The sequence below is a fragment of the Etheostoma spectabile genome, chromosome 12 (genome assembly GCF_008692095.1).
Source record: "Etheostoma spectabile isolate EspeVRDwgs_2016 chromosome 12, UIUC_Espe_1.0, whole genome shotgun sequence".
Taxonomy (NCBI): Eukaryota; Metazoa; Chordata; class Actinopteri; order Perciformes; family Percidae; genus Etheostoma; species Etheostoma spectabile.
The window spans coordinates 17,966,620-17,990,109 of NC_045744.1; the positions used below are offsets into that span (position 1 = coordinate 17,966,620).

The following is a 23,490-nucleotide window of genomic DNA, read 5'->3' on the forward strand; positions in this document are numbered from 1 at the left end:
TAGTAAAGGTACGTGGGACTGACTATTTCTGCTGGGTAGTTTATTCTCTAATATTCGTTTTTGTTTTATTTATACTTTTTATAAAGAATAATCCAAATCTGCATAGTAACTAGTATGCTGTAAATTAATGTAGTGGAGTGAAAAGTACAATGCTGGCTTACAAAATGTAGAAGAGCAGAAGTAGCATAAAATGGAAATCCAAGTACATTAAAATTGTACTATTGTACAGTATTTAAGTAAGTGTACTTAGTTACTTAGTTAATAAGATGTTTGCTTCTCATTCCATTTGGGATAAATATATCCCATCATGCTTTGGGTGATGTAAACAGGAAGTGTCATGTTGCCATGGAGCTAGCCTGATGCATCCGGATCAACCACCGGAGGTAATCATGACTGAATACATTGATTGGTGATTGATAGGTCAGGACATAATATATAATCGGCTACATTCATAACTTTACCAGTGCCGCAGTTTTTAACTTAATGTGTACATTTTGGTTAATTTCGCTACGCCATGAAAAGTCTGGTTTGTTTTGTTTTGTTTTGTTTTGTTTTATTTAAACTGTAATGTTAACCTAAACTAGGCTGTAAACAGTTGTGGATTATCTAACGTTAACTAGCTACTTGCTCAGCTAAATTTGCTGTACATGGGAGAAATGGAAAGAACACATTAAGGAAGTGAACAACTTTTTTTCCGGCAAAGTGATTGCTCTGACTTTTGACCCACATTTGGTCAGTTTAGTCAAACACAGCAGTTCCAACCTTGAGATGATCTACCTGGTTCAAGTTATAGACAGTTCAGCAGAAGTACACGGGTTGGATTGCATTAGCTATCTACATTGTCACAGTTTAAGATTGTTGTAACTCCTACGCAGCCATATGGTACATTTACACAGGTGTTTTCAGTTATTTTGGATGATTGGACACAGGAAAAACCAACATTAATGGTAGCTACAGGTGAAACCAACATTAATGGTACCGTAGCTACCATGTTGGTTTCACCATACCATTAATGTTGGTTTCACCTGTGTCCAATAGTGGTAGCTACCATGTTGCTGTAGCGCTGTACAGTTGGGCCACGGTTACAGTCGGGCATGCAAAAACAGCAGGACCGGACTTACACTTTTATTGACCAGAACCAATAAACTCGTTTTAATGATTATATGTCATTTGGAGAAAAACAACTATACAGAGGTCGAAACACGTTCTCAAACTAGCTAAGTCTGATCAACCCACAAACACGTGTTTATTTTCTACACACTATTTAAAAAAGTAGCGGTTTTTGAAAATGCTTGTCTTTTTTTGTAATATCTAATGTCATTTATTTTATGTAATCCTGCATTAAACTTCAAAATATCTCATCTCGAGTCTCCTCATGTTAGGCCCCGCCCCCCCCACCAGGAAGTACAAATAGAAACTCAGCAGTGCTTTCACTTTAAGTATTGTGTGTACGGAAGATAAGACAAGCAATACTGAGGGAACCAGCTTTACCTTTAAAGGTAGGAATAACTACTGATTAGCTCCCGTGATCTTGTGCTAAGGCAGGTGGGGTTATTCATAACAAATGAAACAAGTGTTAACAAAGGCAGCAGCTGAGTGCTGGATGAACTCTGCACTAACTCTTTCCTGTCTGCATTTTTCATACTGGCACTCTTTGAAGAAGACGGATCAAGAATGGAAGACACAGAGAAAACAAAGCTTGAGGAGTTGCTGATGTGCCCAGTGTGCCAGGACATCTTTAAGAATCCTCGGCAGCTGCCCTGCGGACACAGCATGTGTATGGGCTGTCTGGAAAGCTTGATGGATCACTCTTCAGACGTTCCCTTCCGTTGCCCAGACTGCAGAGCATACTTTGGACCAGTCATTGGGGTGCAGAAGAGCTATGCGCTGGCTAACATCGTGGAGGACTTCAGGGTGAACAGGAGGAGAAGGGTATCTGCTATAATCACGTTTTCCACCTACAATCCTTTTAATAGTGACACTTAGATGATGTAGAGAATAAACTACAATAGTTGTGGACTGGTAAAACAATCCTCATAAGTGTATCTCTAACACACCTTTTCCCATGTCATTATTTGATTTTTGGAAGAGCAGACGAAAAGTGTGTACTGCGACTGCTGCCTGGAGAACAAAACTCTTGCCATGAAAACATGTCTAAAGTGTGAGGTGTCGCTGTGCAAAGAGCACGTCAAGGACCACCTGGAGCTGCCGGTGTACACGGGACACCCCTTGGTCAGGCCTCTGGATGACCTCCTGGAAAGGAAATGCCCACAGCACGAGGACGAGGTTCTGAGATACTACTGCAACGCGTCCAGGCGCTACATCTGCAATGTGTGTGCCCTGGAGAGCAAGCAGCACAACCTGGCCACTGAGGCCTCCTCTGTCCTGCGGAGACAGCTGACTGTAAGTTTTGAATGCCTTATCTTTCACACTATATTACATAGGAAAAATCTTGGGATCCTCATGCATGGATAACGGAAGGGCGTTTGTGATAGCAACAATTTCTTGCGAAGTGGGATTCTTGCAGAGTGGGATCGACCATATTGACATAGGAGATTCCTGTTGCTGCATGTCATGTAGAGTAACCAGATTTTCTGGTTGATGAGAATCTGAAAGTTTGACTTTCACCTACCTGCTCCATCTCACTACACAGCATGGATCATTCGGTCATTACAAATTCATATTGTGAACTCCGCAGAGAAACTTTGTGCAACCTGTAGACCCAATCACAATGTTCGTTTACAATGACTTTGGGGTAGAAAACTCCTGCGTCCCGTACATACAATTTAAACGCACTTAGCAAACAATGTTCTCATCTCATTCATCTGAAATGCATGTTTTGATGCTTTCACAGTTACTAACATTAGGTTGGAGACCTAATTTACTTACCGAGAGTTTCCAAATTTACAAATAGATTCCAGGTAACTTATACTGTCAGTGTAGAGTAAGATGTTTTTCCCCAACTATAAATAAAGGGACAACTGGATATTAAGGAGTTTACAGAGAGCTGTGTGTGTATTCAACAGGAGTACATGGACCAACGCTTCAACATGCTCAAGGAGCAAACCAGTGAGTCTGTAAAAAAACTGCAAGAAGATATTCAACGTAAAGTAAGCTTTGTTTACTAAATTCTCAATATCTGTGACTTTTACAGTTTGCTTTCAACACTTCAGATCTAAAATAGGTTTTCCTCTTGACAGAAAGACTCATCCGACTCATCCCTCAACAGTGTCACAGTGGTGCTGCTCTGTTTGTGGTTCATTGTTCTGTATTACGGTAGGAGAATGCCAAGCTCTAGTGTTGTTTGTCTTTGTATGTGTGAACATTCACTCACTGATATTGATCTTTTATTTCCCACCAGCTTACAACTATTCTGTGGAAAACCAGATGCTAACAGAAGCGCTGGACAAGCAGCAGAACCATGTGCATCACATTTATTCCACCATCGCAGGTAAGAAGGAAGGTAGTTAGGAGGAGCCATACCTCTTTCCTATTTGTCCGTTAAATATGAAGCTGCCGCCTGCGGATGGATTAAATAAAACTTTATTGCAGACACAGGTCCGTGTTACACATCATACCGTATAAACGGAGATTCAAACCTACATAATAATTCCATATTCGCCTATAGGATATACGGGCTATTGCACCAATGTCTTCATAATCTAAAAGTGTATCTATAACAGCTTTTCAGAACATTGACTAGGGCTTCAATTACATGGTTCTCTGACTTGTCCAGACGACACATAAAAGTAAACATCAGTTGTCTTACGAGTGCCTCGCAGGTTGGCACTCTAATAATTAATTGTAATTGTTTGTTTAATCCGTATAAAAACCTTCATATTGTACTTATGGCGAGACAGCAAATAAACATATATTCCCCAAAATGCCAAACTATTCCTGATGCATCACTTACAGGGCAACCTCCTTAGGAACTCAGCCAAAGTTGTTGTTGTTTGTTTTTTTTTTTCTATCCCTACATAGAACTCTTGGTTGATCATCCAATGAAGAGCCACATACCTCCAGAGACAGAAGATCAAGATACAAGAAATGATCTGTTAGAACATTGGAATGGAAGTTTAGGTTAAAGGGCATTCAGATGTGGAGAGAACTATGTGTTTGTGTTGGAGTACATCGACAAGCCTGATGGAGATGACACAACTTTGGGAGAACCTGTGCCCTGTACTGTCAGATGTGGCAATGTAGATAGTCATTGTTTTTCATTAAAGATAAATAGAAGAAAATGATTTTGTTCACATGCACATTAATATCCTGGTTTCAATCATATACCGGAGAGGATGTCAACATGTTATGTTATTCACATTGCTGATTTAATATTATTCAGGCTTATGATTGTCTGCATTGTTTCTGTACTAAATAAGTTGCCTCAATATTTGAGGATGAACTCTGTTTGGTTTCTGGCTGCCTGAACTGAATTTAGCTAATCTTCAGTAATGGAGGATGAGAGAAACAGGTAAATGATTATTTGCATTCCTTTATTTCACCTTGTACACCATCGATACGTTGTTAAATATCCGATGCTTCTGCTTTACTTACTATTGCATAACTTAATTTGAGGACACACCTGCAAGCATAGCAAAGAATGATCAGAAACCTAAATGAAGTTTCTGAAACTAGAGAGTTTACATGCAAAGACAATGAAACACATAATCGGGTCACTCCAGTAAACGATCATAACATGGATACTAGTGTGTAAACACACTTGTTATGCTGCACAGTCTCAAAAATTAAAAAAATGCAAAGACAATGTGATATGATAGCCAACACACAAATAATGAGCATTGTGATTCAATGCCTATTAATGCACAATATGGGTCAACAATTACACGTTTCCAATATTAATTGATGAATATCTGAATGTTTCTTTGTAATATCTGTTTAATAAAATTATGTCATCACCGAGGATTTTTAGAAATAATTTAGTTTTTAGTATAAGTCATATTACTTTCTAAGTTTTGCTATATTCAGGAAAAAAATGTATACAGTATATCAAGCTGAAACTTACAGACATAACCCATCATATCTCCCGGCAGTCATTGTTGTCCTTTGCATATCTCTCTTTCTCTACAGAATGATGTATGAGTGAAAGTACAATAAACCGTACGTGTGTCAGAGTCACGACAGTTGTGATAAGGCAGGCTTGTAGAAAGGTGAAATGGTGACCTTGAGGGGAATGGTGTGCAATAAAATGTTCCTTATTGCAAAAATGTAAACAAATCAAAAGTTCCTAAAACAAATTCCATTGGGAATGCCTACAGGACATTTTTATCCATGTTGTGCATTTTAGAGGTAGTAGTACAAAAATGTTTTTCACGCAAAAACAAACCAAAAATAAATTGATTGCAATGTTAAAAACAATGAATTCATAAAATAATAAAAAGCAAAAACAACTTGGGTCACCTTTGACGGTAAAATGTAACTTTTACTCAACAGCAAAACAAGGGAAAACTAGAAAATGCTAGTGAATGCTGAAATGCTAAAGCTTAACTAGATTGCTGGCATGATTGCATAAGAAGAAGGTAAAGTAGTGAAATACATAGTAAAGTATACTGGAAAAGTCATAGTATAGTATGTCATAAAAGTAATAGTATAGTTTGCCAAAAGTCATAGTATAGAATGTCAAAAAAATATAGTATGTCTGAAAAAGTGATAAAGTCATAGTATAGCATGTCGAGAAAAATGATAGTATAGTTTGTCAAAAAACTTAAAAAGTCATAGTACAGTTTGTTGAATAAAGTGATAAAAGTCATATACAGAAAAAAAGTCATCTACCTATAAAGTGTGTATGTGTGTGTGTAGCATATCTGTAAGGCAAGGCAAGGCAGCTTTATCTGTAGAGCACATTTCAGCAACAGGGCAATTCAAAGTGCTTTACACAAAATCAGTTAAACAGATAAAACACAAGTAAAAACAGTTAAAAATCATAAGCAATTAAAAACCGGTAAAACACATGAATAGACAGTTAAAAAATAGACACATAAAACTCAAGAATAAAAGTTACAGTGCAGCATAAGAAATTTAAAGAAATGAGCAGTCATTTAAAGAAAGGCAGCATCAAAAAGAAAGGTCTTCAGCCTTGATTTAAAAGAACAGAGTAGCAGCGGATCTACAGGTTTCTGGGAGTTTATTCTAGATATGAGGAGCATAGAAACTGAAAGCTGCTTCACCCTGTTTAGTTCTGACTCTGGGGACAGAAAGTAGACCTGTCCCAGATGACCTGAGAGGTCTGGGGGGGTCATAGTGTAGTAGCAGATCAGAAATGTATTTTGGACCTAAACCGTTAAGGGATTTGTAAACTAGCAAGAGTACTTTGAAATCAATTCTTTGAGACACAGGAAGCCAGTGTAAAGACTTCAGAACTGGAGTGATGTGATCCAGTCTCTTGGTCTTAGTGAGAACTGGAGTGATGTGATCCAGTCTCTTGGTCTTAGTGAGAACTGGAGTGATGTGATCCAGTCTCTTGGTCTTAGTGAGAACTGGAGTGATGTGATCCAGTCTCTTGGTCTTAGTGAGGAATGGAGTGATGTGATCCAGTCTCTTGGTCTTAGTGAGGACTGGAGTGATGTGATCCAGTCTCTTGGTCTTAGTGAGGACTCGAGCAGCAGCGTTCTGAATCAGCTGCAGCTGTCTGAGTGATTTTTTAGGGAGACCTGTAAAGACCCCGTTACAGTAGTCAAGTCTACTGAAGATGACAGCATGGACCAGTTTTTCCAAATCCTGTTGACACGGAAGTCCTTTAACCCTTGATATATTCTTAAGGTGATAGTAGGCTGACTTTGTAATTGTCTTAATGTGGCTGTTAAAGTTCAGGTCAGAGTCCATGACTACACCAAGATTTCTGGCTTTGTCTGTAGAATCTGGATCTGAGACTTGACTACGTCCAAGTCGAATAAAATGGAACATTTATATTTCCTGAGAAATCTATTTTTACATTGCAAGATGTTTTTTAGTATGTGTGATTAGCTGATTTTTTTTCCTTTTTGTTTCAATTTATCATACAGTTTTTTATGTTCATACAATACAATCTCTTCAAGATGGCTTATGGACTGACAGACTTTTATTTACTTTTATACTGACTATAATTTTAACGACGTTTGAAGACTGTGAAGTGACGTTGGGTGTCATGAAAGGCGCTTTAAATACAATGTATTTCTATTATTACTCAATTCTGATTAGTCATTTGCGACATTCTAGTCTGGTCTCTCGCAGACGCAGTTCTGATCATAGATGTTGGAAAACCATTTTTAAATCAGTATAATCATTTTTTAAATCAACATTTTGTCTCAAATTAGTGATTACTTTAGAAAGTAGTTGTGTGATAAGCAAGACCTTTGTGTCAGGGTCCTGCATCAAACTGTCGGGGTTCAATTTGCAATAATGACCCGCTTGCTCTGCATTACCCATTATATAAATGTAATTCCCCATGATTTACTGTAAGACTAAACTCACCAAAAAGAAGGTAACTCTTCAACCTTTAGCTCAATATTTCAAAAACAAGTACAACTACATACTTGTAATATAGTTCAAAAGAACAAAAATACAAATGTTGAAGCTGAATGAACTGAAGGAAAAACAGACTACATTAACTATCTTTTTTTATAACAAAAACACTAAATCATACAAATTCTTAACAAATGGGGCCAGAAATCGGATGTTTCTTTAGAGATTACACATTCAGCTTCTTGAGTCTACATTTAATGACTAACCTCACTGTGAAGTTAATGCCATTCCAGCTTCTCTACAGATGTGGCTAAAGATTCTAACATCAGCCTACTAGCTACAGAACAAAAGACAACTTTAAGTTAGAAATGTTACAGCCTTGCTTTAAGAGACAAAGCAAAAAGAGGAAGCACTAGATTCAGCAAAACTGCTCATTTATTAAAAAAAACATGAAAGTCAAGACTTTTTTTAACAATGGTCTGAACAGAATGTGTTACAAAAAATGAAGGCAAAAATAAACTTAGGCCACTATTCCCAGAACAAATACAAGCTGTACAGTGATAGTTTTCCCACTCTAAGCCTTTATCTGTAGTAAGGAATGGTTTCACATGCTTAGAGACCTGAAACAGACATTTCAGAGCACGAATTTCAAATCAGCAAGCATTGTACAATGTCTCAAACTGCTGTAAAAAAGGTTGAAATGCATGTCAGAGCGTTTTGAGAAAATGACTCCAACAATTTACAGTAAACAAGTACTGACCTGTGTGGGCTTTAGTAAAAAATAAAGAAAATCTAATAGAATACCATAGTCTTGAGCAACTTTGATACTTTATTGTTCTGATCTTTTCTCTAGCTGCCTTAAAGTCCTTTGATGTCTGACTAAGGGCTGTATACATAATCAAACATACCACGACATTATTATCCTTACCTTTTAATAGAGTAGTCTGTCTGCTAAATTACTAACGCGGAATTGCTGTCCTACTTTAGTGTTATTTAGCAATCCTACTCATTTATTGTCCTGAACAGCAACTGTCAAACCTACTGTACATGTACAAAACAGTGGGAACTGTGGTGAAATGTATTTTTGACTTTTTTCTGTGTTGCACCACTTCTGCATCGGTCCTTCGACTATTAACACCCGTTTATAGTGGAAAAACAAGTATTCTGTTGATGGGATTGGTAGCAGCTGCTCTTTATTTCACCATGGTCTGATTCCTGATCGAGCACCACGCCCTGAATATCGCTCTGAAAAACAGAAAATATGAAGTTCAGGAAACTTCTCTAATGTCTAATGGAAACAAAAAATTCAAACAAGTGCCTATTTCAAAACCTCTACACACCTGCAGTGAGTAGCCACACATTCGTTGCTGCAGTATTCTTTGTCCCAGTCGTCACTCTCTACGGCTGGGTTGTTACAGCCCGTCCTCACACACACACTCCTCATTGTCGCGGCATCACTGGACCCGTTCACCTCCATCTCTTCCTGATAAAAAAAAAAAAAAGGGAAAAACATGGAAGAGCAATTCATTTTGGTACCCAACATTTTCTGTTCACTGATCTTGGCTTAATGGGTGATAATATTATACGGTGTAACAACAGTTATAAACCACAACAACTGATTGCATAAGGATTCCCCCTCTCTAAGTCCGGGCCTCTGACAGCAGTTCCAGCTGTGGGTTTAAGCAGATAGGTCTGTACCGTCTATGTACAGCTTTTTTTTTTACCAATCGTCTGTGTGAAACTGCCCAAGCTGTGTCAATTTGCATAGGTTGTTGAGTGAACGTCATGAGGGTTTTCAACTGTGGCGTTCTCTTTGCCACACTGCTACAAACACCTGGTCTACAACATCTGTGTGCACAGCGTCGATTATCTCAGCAATGGAAACATTGAGCTACTTCTTGCTGGTCTCACTCCTCTCACCCGACTCTACTCGGAGAGATGCAGTGCCTTGGAATTTCCTCCTGCTTCCTTCCCCTGACAAGAACTTTTTATTAAACTTCTCACATATTTGTTAGGATTATTCCTTCATCTTCGTGGTGTTGTTTCTGACTGGAAATTAACTGACCAGAAGTGTCAGAACTTTAAATCACGGGTGATTTCCATTCAATAAGCCTAAAATAAAATAAGCCTGCTAATCAGATGCTGACCTGGCGTTCTTGCCGTTGCACTTGTAAGCATCTTTGGGATAAACTCTGTTTCATTTTTATATTTCTTGTTATTGTGACCTCAGGATGTTTGCTATTGTCAGTAAAGTTTTTTCTTTTTTCTTTATTATGCTCCATGCGTTCACCGGCGTCTTTGAAAACAAATGCACATGACCAGAGGGAGAAGACGGGAGGTGGGAGAGTCGCCAACGGGCTTTTACAACAGTGTTGCCATATATCTATTCCGAAGCTGTAGGGGGAGCTCTACAGAGAAACCTGCCAGCAAAAAGCTCCCCTTTAATAATAATTTAAAAAAAAATCTAGATAAGTAACAAACAATCTTAATGAAATGCTCTAAAACAAATATCTGTATTGGCACTACTGTAGCAGCACGTAGAAGGGATAAGATGAAACATCTTCCGACAACGGCAAAGAAGATTTGGCAGTTACTTTAAAACTTTGATCCAGCTGAATCTGAAAATAATCTGAATTTGTGAAAATTAGGAATCTGTTACCATGACAACAGTTTGGCACGGTATGAGAATCAATCAAATTAAGAGTGGTCAAATTTGTGGATAAATAAGGTCCCAGCCTCACACAAAACAGCTATGAATAGCTATGAATTATGACCATTTACCTCTTCTGAATGCAGCACTTCTGTAACTTCATCATCGTCTGTACTGCCTGACATGTCTGTAGAATTCACCACCTGCACCGACACGATGGGTGCAGACTGAGCAGATGTAGTCGCAGTAGACGACACAGCCACTGTATTAGGGACAATAATTGGCAGGGCCTCTTTGCCCTGCAAGGACGCAGGAACTATTTTAATCTGGAGCGGAGGTGGAGGTGTAGCCGTGACGGACACAGGGAGACCTAGTGTGGTGCTTCCTTCGCGGGGCTTGGCCTGTAAGGGTGGAGGTGCTGGCGCCATTTGCTGGAGCCGCGGTGGAGGTGGTGCGTTCTGCATCTGTTGCAGCGGAGGTGGTTGACGAGAGGCACCCGACACTACCAGGGTGGGCTGCAAAGTGCGGACCCCTCCGGGCAACACAGTCACCAAGTGGCCCCCCGCCTGCAACATGTGCTTTGGGATTATGATCTTGGTGATGGTCTGGGCCGGAGGTACCGCAACTGCTGGAGCAGAGACTTTGTTGGCCCCTGTGCGGGAACGCGTGGCCCTCTCCGGGACGTCCAGGATGATGTTGGAGGCGCAAATGTTTGTGATGGTGTTCTCCTCCAGGTTGGTGGTTGCGGGGCGGATGGCCTGGGGACCAGCAAAGGGAATGGCTGCGGGTGTGGGACTGACCACCGTTGGAGGTGGTGATGGAGCAGTCTCCATCTCCTCAGTGGCTGGCTGTGATGAAGACAGATATAAAAAATTGAAAAGGCCATATGATTGAAAATCCAACAGAGCAATCAACTGGTTTTCCTTTAGAGGTCAATGTGATCTTACCTGTGTGAGCTGGTTGGCTCTATAAGCTGCCAGTGCTTTCAAATACTCCTTTTTGGCTACTTCTGTCTTTCTCTTATACACCTAGTGAAGACAAGTACCACCAACAATCATTTTTCTCCCCCAAAGCTGACACAGTACATTATTATACTTTATATAAGCTAGTCTTCTTATACCTGTTTCTGTTCCTCAGCCAAGCTGTCCCACATGGAGGCCACAATTTTTGACACTTCCCCAAAAGAGGCATTGGGATTCTGGCCCTTAATGGCTGCCTGGGTGTCTCTGAAAAACAGCGCATACGCTGAAACCGGCTTCTGTGGCTCATTTGGGTCTTTCTTCTTTCGTCCTTTCTTAGCGCCCACCACCCCAGTCACTGAGGCCAGTGTGGCTGGCTTCCCCCCACCCCTCCTGGCCGTAGCTGGAGACAATAAAGATGTGGGAGCTGGGTGGGAGGACATGTGGGAGAGGGAAGAGGAGAGATACATGGGGGAGTCTACCAACACACTTCTCTGAGTAGGGAGTAGAAAAGGGGAAGAGAGGGGAGAGGACATATTAGCTGTAGGATCTAAAACATGAGCATGGAATCCAAAATATTTACAAGACTGCCAGAATGCATGCAAGTAAACATAAATGTAGACCTCTACAGGTGTAAACCCTCACCTTGAAGTCGTCCATGTCCTCATCCTGCAGGGAGCCCGCTGGCGATGGTGTCGCTGACAGCGGCTGCTCATGCGTCTCTGAGAGATGCCCAATGTTATCACCCCCAAGACCCAGTGCCAGCTCAGACGGGTTAATAGTGCTCAACTGGCTGCTTCCCAAAAGTCCATGACTGATGTCACCAAGTTGGACATCAATGGTCATGGGGGAAGAACTGCTGAAATGTGAACCACTGGAATTCCCCAGTTCCTGCAGAGAGATTAGAACACAACAATTTGCCAATAATTCTTAACCGCACATATGAACATTTAAAGACATTAAACAGCATTCTGTGTGAGGGTCCACAGGTAAAGCACTCACCAGAGCAGAGGAGCTGAGCAGGGCTCCCCCTCCAGCCTGGCCCATGCCCCCAAGGTTCAGCTGCTCAAGGCCTTGAGACCCAGAGTTCACAAAGGTGGAAGCAAAGGAAGGGTCATTGGCCTCCACTACCAGGTTGCTAACAAGGCTACGGGAACCCGAAGGTCGCCCGGTACCGTCCGACCCATCTGTCAACTCATAGTGGGACACTCCATCACTGATGCTCAGAGTTGGGTCTGGATCAAGGGAGATAGGGGGTATCTCAAAAACCTCATCCCCGAGACTGGGAGTGTGGAATGTTTGCTATATGTGGAGAAAGAGACAGAACAATAGGTCAGTCCTTAATGATCTGAAACACGTGTTAAGATCAGCACAATAAAGACGTATTACTCGGTACTACCATGTAGCTAGCTTGAATTAACTCACTTACCTCGGCGGACAAAAAAGGGTGGCCCGCTCCACTGATGGTGAGATAACTGTCGCTGCCTTCTGTAAACTGAAACAGACCGTTAATGTGTAACTAACTAATGTGCAACTTCGGCATTTCTATGAGTCAAAGCTGATTATCTTTGACTCATAGAAATGCTAATTAAATACTGGTCATTATTGTTGGGTTACCTTGTTTTCCTCGGAGTATCCGCCATATGCTTGGGTGTCCAAAAACTCCGAATCAACATTTTGAGCACAACCATCGGACAGCTCAGAGTAAAAATTAAGGTCCATTTTGAGAAGTTTTACTCTAAACGAACTATCACACACGTTGTATACTTTGTTGAAAAGGGGGGGTTCTTAACCGAACCCATTTAGGTCAACTATCCGTAGCCGCTAGCGGCTAGCTAGCTAATCTCTGGCTAGCATTATGTTACGGTCGAGGAGATGATTGTAGGCTACCTTTAAAGCCCTAGGGAAAACTGGGACAAGAGGGTGATTTGAATATGTTAGCAGCCAAATAATCACTAAAAATTACAAAATAGTACGCGTTAGTTCCCCGGGGCGCAAGGCGTTCTAGAGGCCCAACACAACCCCATTCATATGCTGCTGTTACGCTGCTACAACCATGGCATGTCCGAATAACGCTAGCTAACTAGCTAGTGTGTTAGATTCACTGGCTGTGGGAGAAGTTGCTTTTGCTTCATGAAACACTAGCGTCACCTACGGACGGGTGTGAGAGATAAACTAAACTCAGGTTTTCATACACTACATTACAAAACAATTACTTTAACTTACTTTTTTTTTTTTTTTTTACTGTTAATCACCAAAACAATTATATTATTAGGTGTTTGTCTCCTTTTTGTGTATGCTTTTTCTAAACTAAATTAGAAAAAAACTTAATCAAAAAAGATGTACATGTTTTTGTAGTGCATGGGACTTGCTTCACCAAACCACTTTCCCCCCCACTCTCCTTATGCACGAAGGATAAAGAAAGCAGTCCCTGGTGTTTTTTGTTTTTGTTGTTCTTGCCTTGACACGTTTTCACTGTTAGGGACTTGAAGGTATGGAACATTTCTTTTATGGTGCTTCATACAAGTATAGGAAAGTGGACAATTCACTTAACAGACTGTTGAGGTAAGTAAATTGAATATCCGTGTGTGTGACTGTCTCTGTCTTACCTCCATCATCAGGGCTCAGTGAAGTTTCATCATTCTAATCCAACAAAGACTTTAAATTCCTCAACGCGTTTACGGGACTTTGCGGGAATTAAGGCTTTCAGGGAGCAGGGCATCCTCACATGATGTACAGTACCACTACCCACACACCACCACCTTATACAAATCCCAATCATGGTTGATCCTTTGGTGGGCAGGACTTGGGCTTAGTATATATCTATCATTAGAGACATTTGTCTTCTCATGTATTCAATGTGCTTTACAGTGTAGCCAAAATAACCCAGTAACATCTCAGCTCCATGTTTCAGAAAAATTAATAAAAGATTATTTGAAAGTGATGAAATACATAGCAGAACAGTAACTATGTAAGGCAAGACAGTTGATCTTTAACTTCCTTCTAATTAATTTGATGTAGTACTGTTCCTATCTAGTACAATTTTATATTTTACAGCATCATTATTCAACACTGCAGAAACTAGTGATGGCCAAATGAAGCTTTGTGAACCAGTCTTTATTTTCTGAGCCCACTAGATGCAGCTCTCTGTTCAACAAAGGGTTGAGACTATACTAAACTGTAATGCCTTAGGCCTTTCTCTTAAAACCAAGAGCGCCATCTAGTGGACTCAAAAATGAAGACACTGGTTCATGACCTTCATTTGGCCATCACTAGTAAAAACCACTGATGGACCAATTTTGTGTACAAACAGTAAACCTCCTTATTTCTTCTACTTGGTAAAAATAACAATACACACAAAACTGCTTTCACTGAAGATTGCTGTTATTAATTTCACAGATACACTCAGATCATAAAACAAGAATAGTAACTCATTGCCATCATCTTTGCACCATAGTACACAATTGACCAGCTCTACATTGTACAATACACCCATCCTCTGAGCACTGCTTCAGTAACTAATACTTTCCCTCTCCCCCCACCCCGCCCATAGAGTGAAAACAATAACAGTACATCCACGCACTGGATCCCTTTTTAGTTCACCGACTCGTCTGGCCACAGAACATATGACCAAACGGGATTGTGGGATCTGGATCCAGGCTCTGCTGAGTACACATGTCCAGTTTCACGTAGCGCTCGAGGACCAGCATTGAGGTTATTTCATATGAAAAGGGTATCTGTACAGCAGGGGTCCCCTTTTGGTCATGGCTGGGAATGTCATGGAAGAGAATAAGCTTGGAGGAAGGAGGAGAATGACAAGTAATGAAAAAAGAAAGCTCAGCTTTTTGCCATCTTGTCAGAGAGGAGGATCAAGGAGAGACGGATTGAACTATTGAGACCACAATAAAGAAAACAGATGGGTGCAAACCTGCTCCTTTCATGGAAAAAAAATCCCTATATAGAATAAATGAATAAAAGTAGCAACAAAAACACATTCATCCATAATTTCATACATAATATGGTAAAAATAAATGATGAAGAATAACATGATTCATCTTTTAGAAGGGGACTAAGTTAGATGTGTTCAGGGAGAGCGGTTCAGTCAATCCTCTGAGCTTGATGAGGAGTCAGAGTCCTTCTGTGCTATGATGACATCGTCCAATAGCGCCTCTTGATCCGAACTATCGTAGTCACCTTGGGAAAGGCTGTCGCCGCCCTCCATTTTAACGTCAAAGTCTGGACTGGTGAGGAAGTGATGGGAAGTCTCCAGGTCCTCCTCATCCATCATGTAGGCTCCATCTGAGACCAGAGTCTCCTCTTCAACTCCATCCAAACCCACCTCAGAGGTGGGCTCTGGAGTGTGGTGGTGGTGATGATGGTGGTGATGGCGGCGTCGGCTTTTCTTCGGGATCTCCGAGTGCTCGGTCAACAGTCGGTGGAGGAGGGTCTCAGGCAGGAAGCCCTGTGAGAAGAAATATTATTTTAAACACCGTAAAGTCTATTGTGGAAAAAAAAACAGGAGAGGGTGAGATGTGTTCTCAGAGAGTTTCCCTTCTCTGATGCTGCAGTAATCAGGGAGAAAACTTTTTTTTTGTACCTAAATGCATTAATCATTTTTGAAAAAATAAAAATTCTTCCCGCAAGCCACTTTGTCTTAAAACATAACTCTCACCAAAATATGACCCAGGGTCTTTGTGAATGTATCCGAGTCAAACTTTCGTTTAAATGCATAATTAGGACTGAAATGTGACTTTTAAGATTTACCCTATTTTTTTGTTTTTCAGTCAAATGGCCTTTTGAATGGGAGAGCTGGGGGCACTACTATGACGGCATCAAAATCCCTATTTTTAAAACACTGAGAAGGCTCGGCACAACATGAAACTTTGCTCCAAGTATCACGATGGCTCCACACATCAACGCAAGCATTGAGAACATTGTTTGTGTTTACAGAGTTGACTAAAAGGAAAGGTTTTGAACAACTCACTTTTGCAGTTGCAGGTTAAGCTATCTGCCATCTTGTCAGTCAAAATCAATCACTCTCCGAACGCAAATCAACGGACTCCATAGGAGGAAATGTCATTCTTATATGCGGCTCCTTTTTCAATTATGAGGTCAATTTTGTTTTTCACTAGCGACAAAACAACAAATTAGCCACGCATTTATATGGAACTAGCTTTAGGAGCTTTCCATCTTTACTCTCCTCCCTGTTACATTGCATTCAGAGATTGACTCATTTTGACTGGCAAGACGTCAGCAACCGGAAACACCAACACAGACCATTTTGGCGAGGGTTACTCTTTAACTACATTTCAGCTATACTTTAACTGTTTTGAAAGTCAGACTTGAAGTTAGATAGATAAAGACAGTGACAGCTACTACAGTTGGTCTGCAGCAACAACCCTTTTCAGTTCATAATGTAATACAGGCAGCAAGTTTTCTACTAAATTTAGGTTCAGAAAGTCACACTGCACTGCAAAGTCTTGTACGAACCGAGTTTCGAACGGTTTCAGACCAGTCTGGTGCTACAGCATTATCAGGATTCTCCTCCAGATATTCCCTCAGATCTTGCAGCATCGGACAGAAAGCCGCTCCAACCTACAGAGGAAAAACATTTGGATGTTTGTCTGTTTGCAAGAGATAACAGCCAACAAATTAAGTGTGTGAAACCAATCACTGTATGTCTCACCTTCTTTCCTGTCCTCATGTTAATGACTTTGACCTTCTCACTGCCTGTCAGGGCTTTATCTGCCCTCCTTCTCCTCTTCCTCTTGCTCCTGTTCACAAGAAGCTGAGGAAACACAAAATTATGTATAAAGCAGAAATGTAGTTAAGACATTTTGTTTCCTTATCAGTCTGAGGTCAGGGCCTTATTATAAGCAGGACAAACTTGGCACTTGATGAAGAGTTGGTCCTATTTCATCAGTTTTATGTGTATATCTAAGTCCTGTTGCAATTATTACATAATCACCTGAGTGCGATTATTTGAGCTGAATGCAACCATTTTGCAGAATCATTGGATTCCACAATCAAGGCAATTCAAAGCCAATGTTACAAATGGCAACAAATTGAAAGTAAATAAGGTGCATATTAATCCGCTGGGTAATTAAAGTGTCTACCTGAGCACAAGGTTCTAATGTCAGAAAAATAAAACACTGGAAAAGAGAGCGTGGCTGTCAATCCTACTGCTGTTGGGCAGATTCTTCGGTTTCAGTTCATATGAGATCGTATAAGATGGTGACAGAGAGAGGACAATGACGGCTCTCTTGATTTATATAGAGTCTCCGCTACAGGCGCAGCAGTATGTTTGACAGCTCTGGGGAAAGTTATGCTGGAGTTGTCACTTCCATCCAGCTTTCCTAAAGAGCTCATTAACATAAAAAGATATGGATGGAAACAGTGTTATAGGAGTAGTGTAGCTCCTTCTAGGGGTAGCTCAGTGCATAGCCCGAGGCTAGCAAGTGTGTGTTCAATAAAGTGTGAGTGAGGTGGGCGCACTCGCCAAAGTAACCCCAAAGTAACCCTAAAGTGAGGATCAACTTTGGTCCTGGAGACAAAACAAAATCTCCCGTGCCTCCCAATCACGGTCTGGAAGCTGCAGCTCGGACCGGGACAGGAGCAGACTAAATTGACTGATCAGGAGAGCGAGCTCTGTCCTGGACTGTCCTCTGGACCCCATAGAGAAAGTAGGGGAGAGGAGGATGTTAGCTAAGCTGACATCCATCATGGACAACACCTCCCACCCCCTACATGACACTGTGGGGTCCCTGAGCAGCTCCTTCAGCAGCAGACTGATACACCCCCGGTGTAAGAAGGAGAGGTACCGCAGGTCATTCATCCCGGCCGCTGTCAGACTCTACAACACCTGCACTACCTGATAATGTTGTAGTTTCTGTTCCTGTTTTTCATTTAATCCACACACTCTGTATAACTTTATCTGTATTTATATTTTTCCATTACAAGTACCTACTTTTTCAATATTATCTATGGTCACAGGTGAATACAACTTATATTATGGTTTACCTACTTTCTCATTATCACTTTAATTAGATATTCAACTTAATTTTAGCGTCACTTACAACACTGCAATGTTGTTTTTCTTGTACTATGGCAACTGCACTTTACTTTACAATACCTCATGTGACGCCACTTCACTTTACCTTACTTTGCTTCAGTCTACCTTCCTGCACATTGTCTATTGTTTACCTGTTTTTCTTGTGTGTTTACTTGTTTGTTTGTTTTTGCTTTCATTGTAGAGAATTGCTGCTGTAACAAAGGAATTTCCCCGTTGTGGGATGAATAAAGTATCATCTAATCTAATCTAAGCTGAAGTAGGAACGGTTAACACAGGCAGTGTGTTTTCCCATTGCATATTAACTTTTGAAAATGCAATCATCCATTAGGTCAGCCTACACAACAGTTTGAGAACAGGCTCTTTAAAATAAATCTGTGCAGATCCGAGAGGTGAAACATTTCAGCTAACTATTTTAAGATGAAGCTGTGTGGCATTAAGTGAACAGAAATAGACAAATAAACCACTAATCGCAATTATATGTATGACGACTAATCGTCAATACCTCCAGCATGTCTCCCTCCACCTCATAATCTGGGTTCTCCTTCAACCAGGTGGGAGGGTCCCTGCGCCGAGGAGTACGCTCCAGTGGATCATTGAGTCCATCTGGGTCTGATAACTAAAAGAGAGACAGCCGGAAAAAAAGTTAAACTAAATCCGAAGCAGCTTTGTTTGTTTTTTTGCATCTGACTCCACCTGTTCTAAAGGGGAGAACATGTAGATCTGATACACGTACCTCTTGGTCCTTGCGCCGCTTGCGACCACTGCTCTCTCCCCCTGACCCATTGGGCATCAGGGCATGCTTAGAGAAGGTCAGCTTCAGCCCCTCCTCCTGACAGGATGGCAAACAGAGTCATGAACTGCACATCACAGCATAACCTTGTAGTGACTTTAAACACTGACTGAAATTGTTTTGACAGCACTAAAACCTCTCAGATTCATACAAGTAAAAATGTTTATTAGCAAATAAAAGCAACACACGGCTTGTTGTCTGTGTGCATGTTCAATTACCTGCATATATCGTAGATAACATTATTTCATCCTTCACTGTTTTCTCACCTTAAGGAGCTTGACAGTGAACTCTCCATCTTCTCCATCTTCCCCAGGGCCACCAGGCGTGCTGCTGGGTTTACGGATTACCCTTGTGTAGGCCATCTCGTCACCCGCCAGCTCTGAGCTCGTGTTGAGTGGCGCCTCAGGCATGTAGCGCCGCCCTGAGGGCCACTGACCAGTCAGGGTCAGCGTACACAAACTGTCCAGACGGTTGATCAACACACGGTCCTGAGACAAAGACGGAGCCCCATGTATCATTTGTTCACATCAATAAATATTTACGTGTTTGTTTTTTTTCCTTCAAGTTAAATGCTTTTAAATTAACATTATTTTACCTTTGGCCAATCCACTCTGAGAGGATCGGGAGGAAGAATGCCATCCTGAGATTGAGTCATGGAGAGTAAGCTATTCTCTTCATCCACATCACACAGCTTCATGCCTGCTTAGAAAAAATAAAATGATAATAAAAATTGTGTACAGGTTATATATTTAATGCTTATAAATTGCGAGAGTTTTCCCCCCAAAGAACACACTTGTGATTGACACTCCCGGAGTTCAATAATTGAATTTGACATTTTTCTCTTTAACTACTAACATACCTCTGTCCACCTCTTCCTCACTCTCTGCACTTTCATCACTGCTGCCCGATCGCCCGGATGATGATGAACCTGAATCCGAATCCGAATCTGAATCCGACCCTCCCTCACCCTTCCTTCCTCCTGTTTTTCCAACCCTCCCCCTGCTCCTCTTGAGGCTCCAGCCTGGACCCCGTGCCTTGCCTTCATGTTGACTCAAGGGTGTATTCTGCAGGGCAACACTGATTTCACCTCCAAGCAACCGCGCATCCTCTTTAGCTCCCTCCTCCTTTACAATGGGCATGTCCTCCTCAGCCTTTGGCTGGCTGAGGGGCATGATGGGCGGTGCCTGAGGTGGAGGTGGTGGGGCCTGCTGGTTCTGGATAAACTGTTCCCGAGCCTGACTGAAAGTGAACTGTGGATCTGGGAATATGGAGAGCTCAGTGCGGCTGACACCGTGCAGTGCGGCGCCCAGCATCAGCTGACGATCATGTTCTGGTATATTCCACCAAGCGGGCAGCTCGGAGCTGGTCGGCGCCAGAGGCAGACGCTCCTCCAGGGATGGGTGGGGTAGGACTCTCTCACGGAGGCGACGCAGGAGGCTAATACGATAAAGGGTACGGGAAGCACGCTCCTCAGTGATGGGGGCCACAGTCTGGGAAAGCTCTGATAATTCTGAGCAGGATGAGAGAAGAGATATGTACGGTTATGTGAGTGTGAAGTCATCATGCTCTGCTTTTATCAAACTGCCAAAAAAGGAACATTGCAAATAAAATATTAAATAATAAAATAATATGAGTATAAAAACTGGGATTTATCAACAAACAAAAAAAAGACCTGTGCGTATATAATTTAAGCCAAGATAAGAGTTGCAAGTACATGGTGCTGGATTGAACATTGGGATCCTTCACAAAAAGTGAGCATCCAACTGCTTCTCAAGTAGCTAAGTCAAGCCTATTTTGGCAGCATGTGTAGCCGTTGTTACCTTCACCACGGCCTGGGCGCAGGTGGCAAACTCTCCGGCACATGGCAACAAAAGAGCGGAAGTATCGGCTGAGGCTCTCATCAGTTTTTTTATCCAGACGAGCAAAGGTACGGAAGCGGTTCCAATCAAAATCAAGATCTCCTCCCTCTGGAAGACCTAGTTCCTTTTTTATCTTTTCCACACCAAACGTCGATACTACCCGGTAGAAGTCACATTCTTCCCTACGTGTCCACCTGGGAGAAAGACATGTGAGGTGAAAGATTTTAAATATTTACACACATTCCAGCCAATTCCTTCATAATATTTTCCTGATCTACAGGTGGGCATAATGCACCAATGAAGGCAAGGGTGAGGAAGAGTGCTTTGGTAGTAAACATTTTTTTTAAAGAAAAGGTTAATGCATTCAACATTTGTTAGATCTCAAGCATACAAACAATGTATTTTGGTGAGTAACACTTAATGTAAACATAACTTTAGTTACTGCTGCCCACACTTACACTAGTAAAAGGCTTAAATTGAGAAAATAATTAGCCCATGGAAAACTTAAGTATCAGTCAAAGAATGACTATAATTTTCGCCAGCCACTGGGGACAATCAAAGAGAAAATAATATGACACCAGCGTACCTCTGCTGGCGCTCCTGCCGTGCAATCTCCTTCAGCTTGCTGGCCTGTTCGCAACGCCTGCGCCTGCGGTCGCCCTTTGCCTCGGCTTCCATCTTCAGCTGCTCCTGCCTGTAGCTACGTTGGTAAGCTGTGATCAGCCGCCGCAACCGTGCTGTAAGTGATGAGCTGGAGGGCCAGTCACATGCACCACTCTGGCTGGAAAAGCTTTCGGAGATCACTGGCCCCACCTTGTCTTCCACAGAAATCTCATCGTCCACGTTCATGGAGTCAGGCTGGAGGACAAGGTCAAATAGTGACTTATTAAATTCTTTATCCGTATTGCTTGGTTCCAAATGATTCAACATAGCCTTTGCAAATCAACTAGTGCAGACAGAATGGCTTCAATGTGATGGCTTAGATTTGTACCTCCTCGAAAAGGTCTTTGGCGTGTCTTGACAAAGGCTTGAACTCTGGGTCCTCCGAGTACTTATCATAGTCAGCACTACACAACACACACAGTGAAGCACCATTAAGAAGAAAAAGGGTGAGACATGTCCAGTAATAGTGGGGGAGTTAAGCATAAAAATTGTGCATTTTGCAATAAAAGCAACACATTGGACACAGATGTAGGTTTATATGTTAGAAAAAAAAAAGAATGTGTGTTGTGATGTTATAAATCGCAAAATGCACTATGAAGGGGCAACCCTTTTCAATATGTGTTATGTAGCTAATTTTGCAACTTTGACCATTTTAAGTTATAATAGTGGGGATACTTTAAAGCTGACATAAACGTCATAAATGTCTAAAATGTTTCTATATCCAGTTAACAAGTAAGTCTACTATGAATTTATTAACAAATAAGTTTTAATTGGCCCAGTTAGCCCGCATCACTCACTCGTCTCCAAGCTCGCCATCACCAGTGTGCTGCTCAGCATCAATGGCCTTATCATCAGGCCGACCAGCTCTCTCCAGGAAGCAGAGGCATGGATCAGCCCGCATTGTTGTGTACATCTCATAACCTGGAAAACAGATAGAGTCAAAACTGTTAAATGACAACAACAACAAAAAATGCTCACCACATGCAATGACAAGTTCCAGATCAGAGGTGACCATGACCACAATTTTGTATTGAAACCATAACAAATCCTAATTTTTTCCAAATTCTCATAGATAGATAGATCCTACCATGTTTGAATACGCCAGCAAGCAGTGAGCGGTCTGCCTCAGTATCCCACCATTGTGCTGGGACCTCCTGCTGCTCCATCTCAGGCATCCAGATATCAACATCCCTGAAAAACAAAATAAAAATAAAATGAATAAATACATGGCATATTGAGTTTGAGGGTATAGCAGTGAACTTTCATAATGGAGGCTGTGTGTAGCTGCACTTGGCTTATTGTACAAAGGGCTGTATTAGATACCTGCTGTCAGCCCCTTTCAGGACAGCGTCGGCATGCTCGCCAATCACCTCCTGTTTCAGGTAGTAGAGCATGCGCACCCTCAGCAACACCCTGAAGCAGAAGAAGAAAGGCTTTAGTGTTGCAATGACAATGCTTTCACATGTGTACACACACACACACACGCACACGCACAAAAACACAACTGGTTGGGCTTCACTGACTTGTTGCACTGGTGCTTGAGGTGTTTGCGGTAGCTGTCGTCCAGAAGCAAGGTGTCAGGGTTGTACTTGCGGATCCACTCCACCTTCTGAACATCAAATGTGCTCTGGGCTTTTACCCTCTTTCCCTTCCGGCCTCTGGGAACAGGTATAGACAGGCCTAGGCAGAGGAAAAAAATTATGGAGTTAATTCATCCACTTTTTCAGTTCAGAAAGAACAGAACCTATTTAGAACATTTTGTGAGCAACTGTGTGTAGCTCCTACCAGAGTGGTTGAGTAGTGTTTGGGGTTCACGCCCGTTCTCTGGCGGTGTGATGAGCTCCCAGATGAAACTCTTGATGTTCTCATCCCCACGATAATGGAGCAGACAAAATACCAGGATGACACGGCAGATCGTCTCCACATCACGATCACTCAGCCGACGCTTACATCTAGCATGGGATAAGATATCCTTCCAGCGACCCCAACTAGAGACGAAGAAAACACGTAAGAGGGGGAAAACAAAGGACGAGAGAAAA

At 41.7% G+C, this 23,490-nt stretch overlaps 3 protein-coding genes and 1 long non-coding RNA gene across 13 annotated transcripts in view; 2 read left to right on the forward strand and 2 right to left on the reverse strand.

Moving 5' to 3' along the window:
• On the forward strand, window positions 1-17,665 carry LOC116698571 (uncharacterized). The gene is made up of 3 exons (XR_004334250.1): window positions 1-12; window positions 10,161-10,164; window positions 17,583-17,665. It is a non-coding gene; the product is annotated as an uncharacterized LOC116698571 (long non-coding RNA).
• Window positions 390-5,268, forward strand: LOC116698570 (E3 ubiquitin/ISG15 ligase TRIM25). 5 transcript variants are annotated; one of them, XM_032530553.1, is made up of 8 exons: window positions 1,363-1,499; window positions 1,661-1,932; window positions 2,086-2,403; window positions 3,027-3,110; window positions 3,197-3,276; window positions 3,362-3,451; window positions 3,982-4,038; window positions 5,089-5,268. In XM_032530553.1, exons 2-7 carry the CDS (start codon window positions 1,675-1,677, stop codon window positions 3,992-3,994), a joined length of 843 nt encoding a protein of 280 aa, XP_032386444.1. In that variant the 5' UTR covers window positions 1,363-1,499; window positions 1,661-1,674; the 3' UTR covers window positions 3,995-4,038; window positions 5,089-5,268. The 5 variants fall into 5 exon arrangements, with proteins under 5 accessions (XP_032386439.1, XP_032386444.1, XP_032386441.1 ...); XM_032530550.1 differs by having other exon boundaries at window positions 3,201-3,276; XM_032530548.1 differs by lacking the exons at window positions 1,363-1,499; window positions 5,089-5,268 and adding an exon at window positions 390-419 and having other exon boundaries at window positions 1,658-1,932; window positions 3,201-3,276; window positions 3,982-4,533.
• tox4a (TOX high mobility group box family member 4 a) lies at window positions 8,164-13,193 on the reverse strand. Its single transcript, XM_032530547.1, has 9 exons — window positions 12,685-13,193; window positions 12,497-12,562; window positions 12,070-12,369; window positions 11,713-11,958; window positions 11,229-11,561; window positions 11,056-11,136; window positions 10,240-10,956; window positions 8,799-8,941; window positions 8,164-8,703 (listed from the first exon to the last, which is right to left on the reverse strand). The coding sequence occupies exons 1-9, from the start codon at window positions 12,787-12,789 to the stop codon at window positions 8,652-8,654; spliced, it is 2,043 nt and encodes a 680-aa protein (XP_032386438.1). The 5' UTR covers window positions 12,790-13,193; the 3' UTR covers window positions 8,164-8,651.
• chd8 (chromodomain helicase DNA binding protein 8) overlaps window positions 14,430-23,490 on the reverse strand; it is a 21,459-nt gene continuing 12,398 nt past the window's right edge. For 3 of the 6 annotated variants that reach the window (XM_032530544.1, XM_032530545.1, XM_032530542.1), the window contains 16 exons: window positions 23,237-23,439; window positions 22,975-23,131; window positions 22,775-22,864; window positions 22,539-22,642; window positions 22,249-22,372; window positions 21,780-21,855; window positions 21,375-21,646; window positions 20,750-20,982; window positions 19,789-20,439; window positions 19,525-19,631; window positions 19,196-19,417; window positions 18,873-18,968; window positions 18,642-18,755; window positions 16,754-16,855; window positions 16,558-16,662; window positions 14,430-15,529 (listed from right to left, as the gene is read on the reverse strand). In XM_032530544.1, the coding sequence (XP_032386435.1) occupies window positions 15,170-15,529; window positions 16,558-16,662; window positions 16,754-16,855; window positions 18,642-18,755; window positions 18,873-18,968; window positions 19,196-19,417; window positions 19,525-19,631; window positions 19,789-20,439; window positions 20,750-20,982; window positions 21,375-21,646; window positions 21,780-21,855; window positions 22,249-22,372; window positions 22,539-22,642; window positions 22,775-22,864; window positions 22,975-23,131; window positions 23,237-23,439 (3,016 nt within the window). In that variant the 3' untranslated portion in view covers window positions 14,430-15,169. The remainder of the gene's footprint in view (window positions 15,530-16,557; window positions 16,663-16,753; window positions 16,856-18,641; window positions 18,756-18,872; window positions 18,969-19,195; window positions 19,418-19,524; window positions 19,632-19,788; window positions 20,440-20,749; window positions 20,983-21,374; window positions 21,647-21,779; window positions 21,856-22,248; window positions 22,373-22,538; window positions 22,643-22,774; window positions 22,865-22,974; window positions 23,132-23,236; window positions 23,440-23,490) is intronic. The other 3 variants (XM_032530543.1, XM_032530540.1, XM_032530546.1) reach the window with 3 other exon arrangements.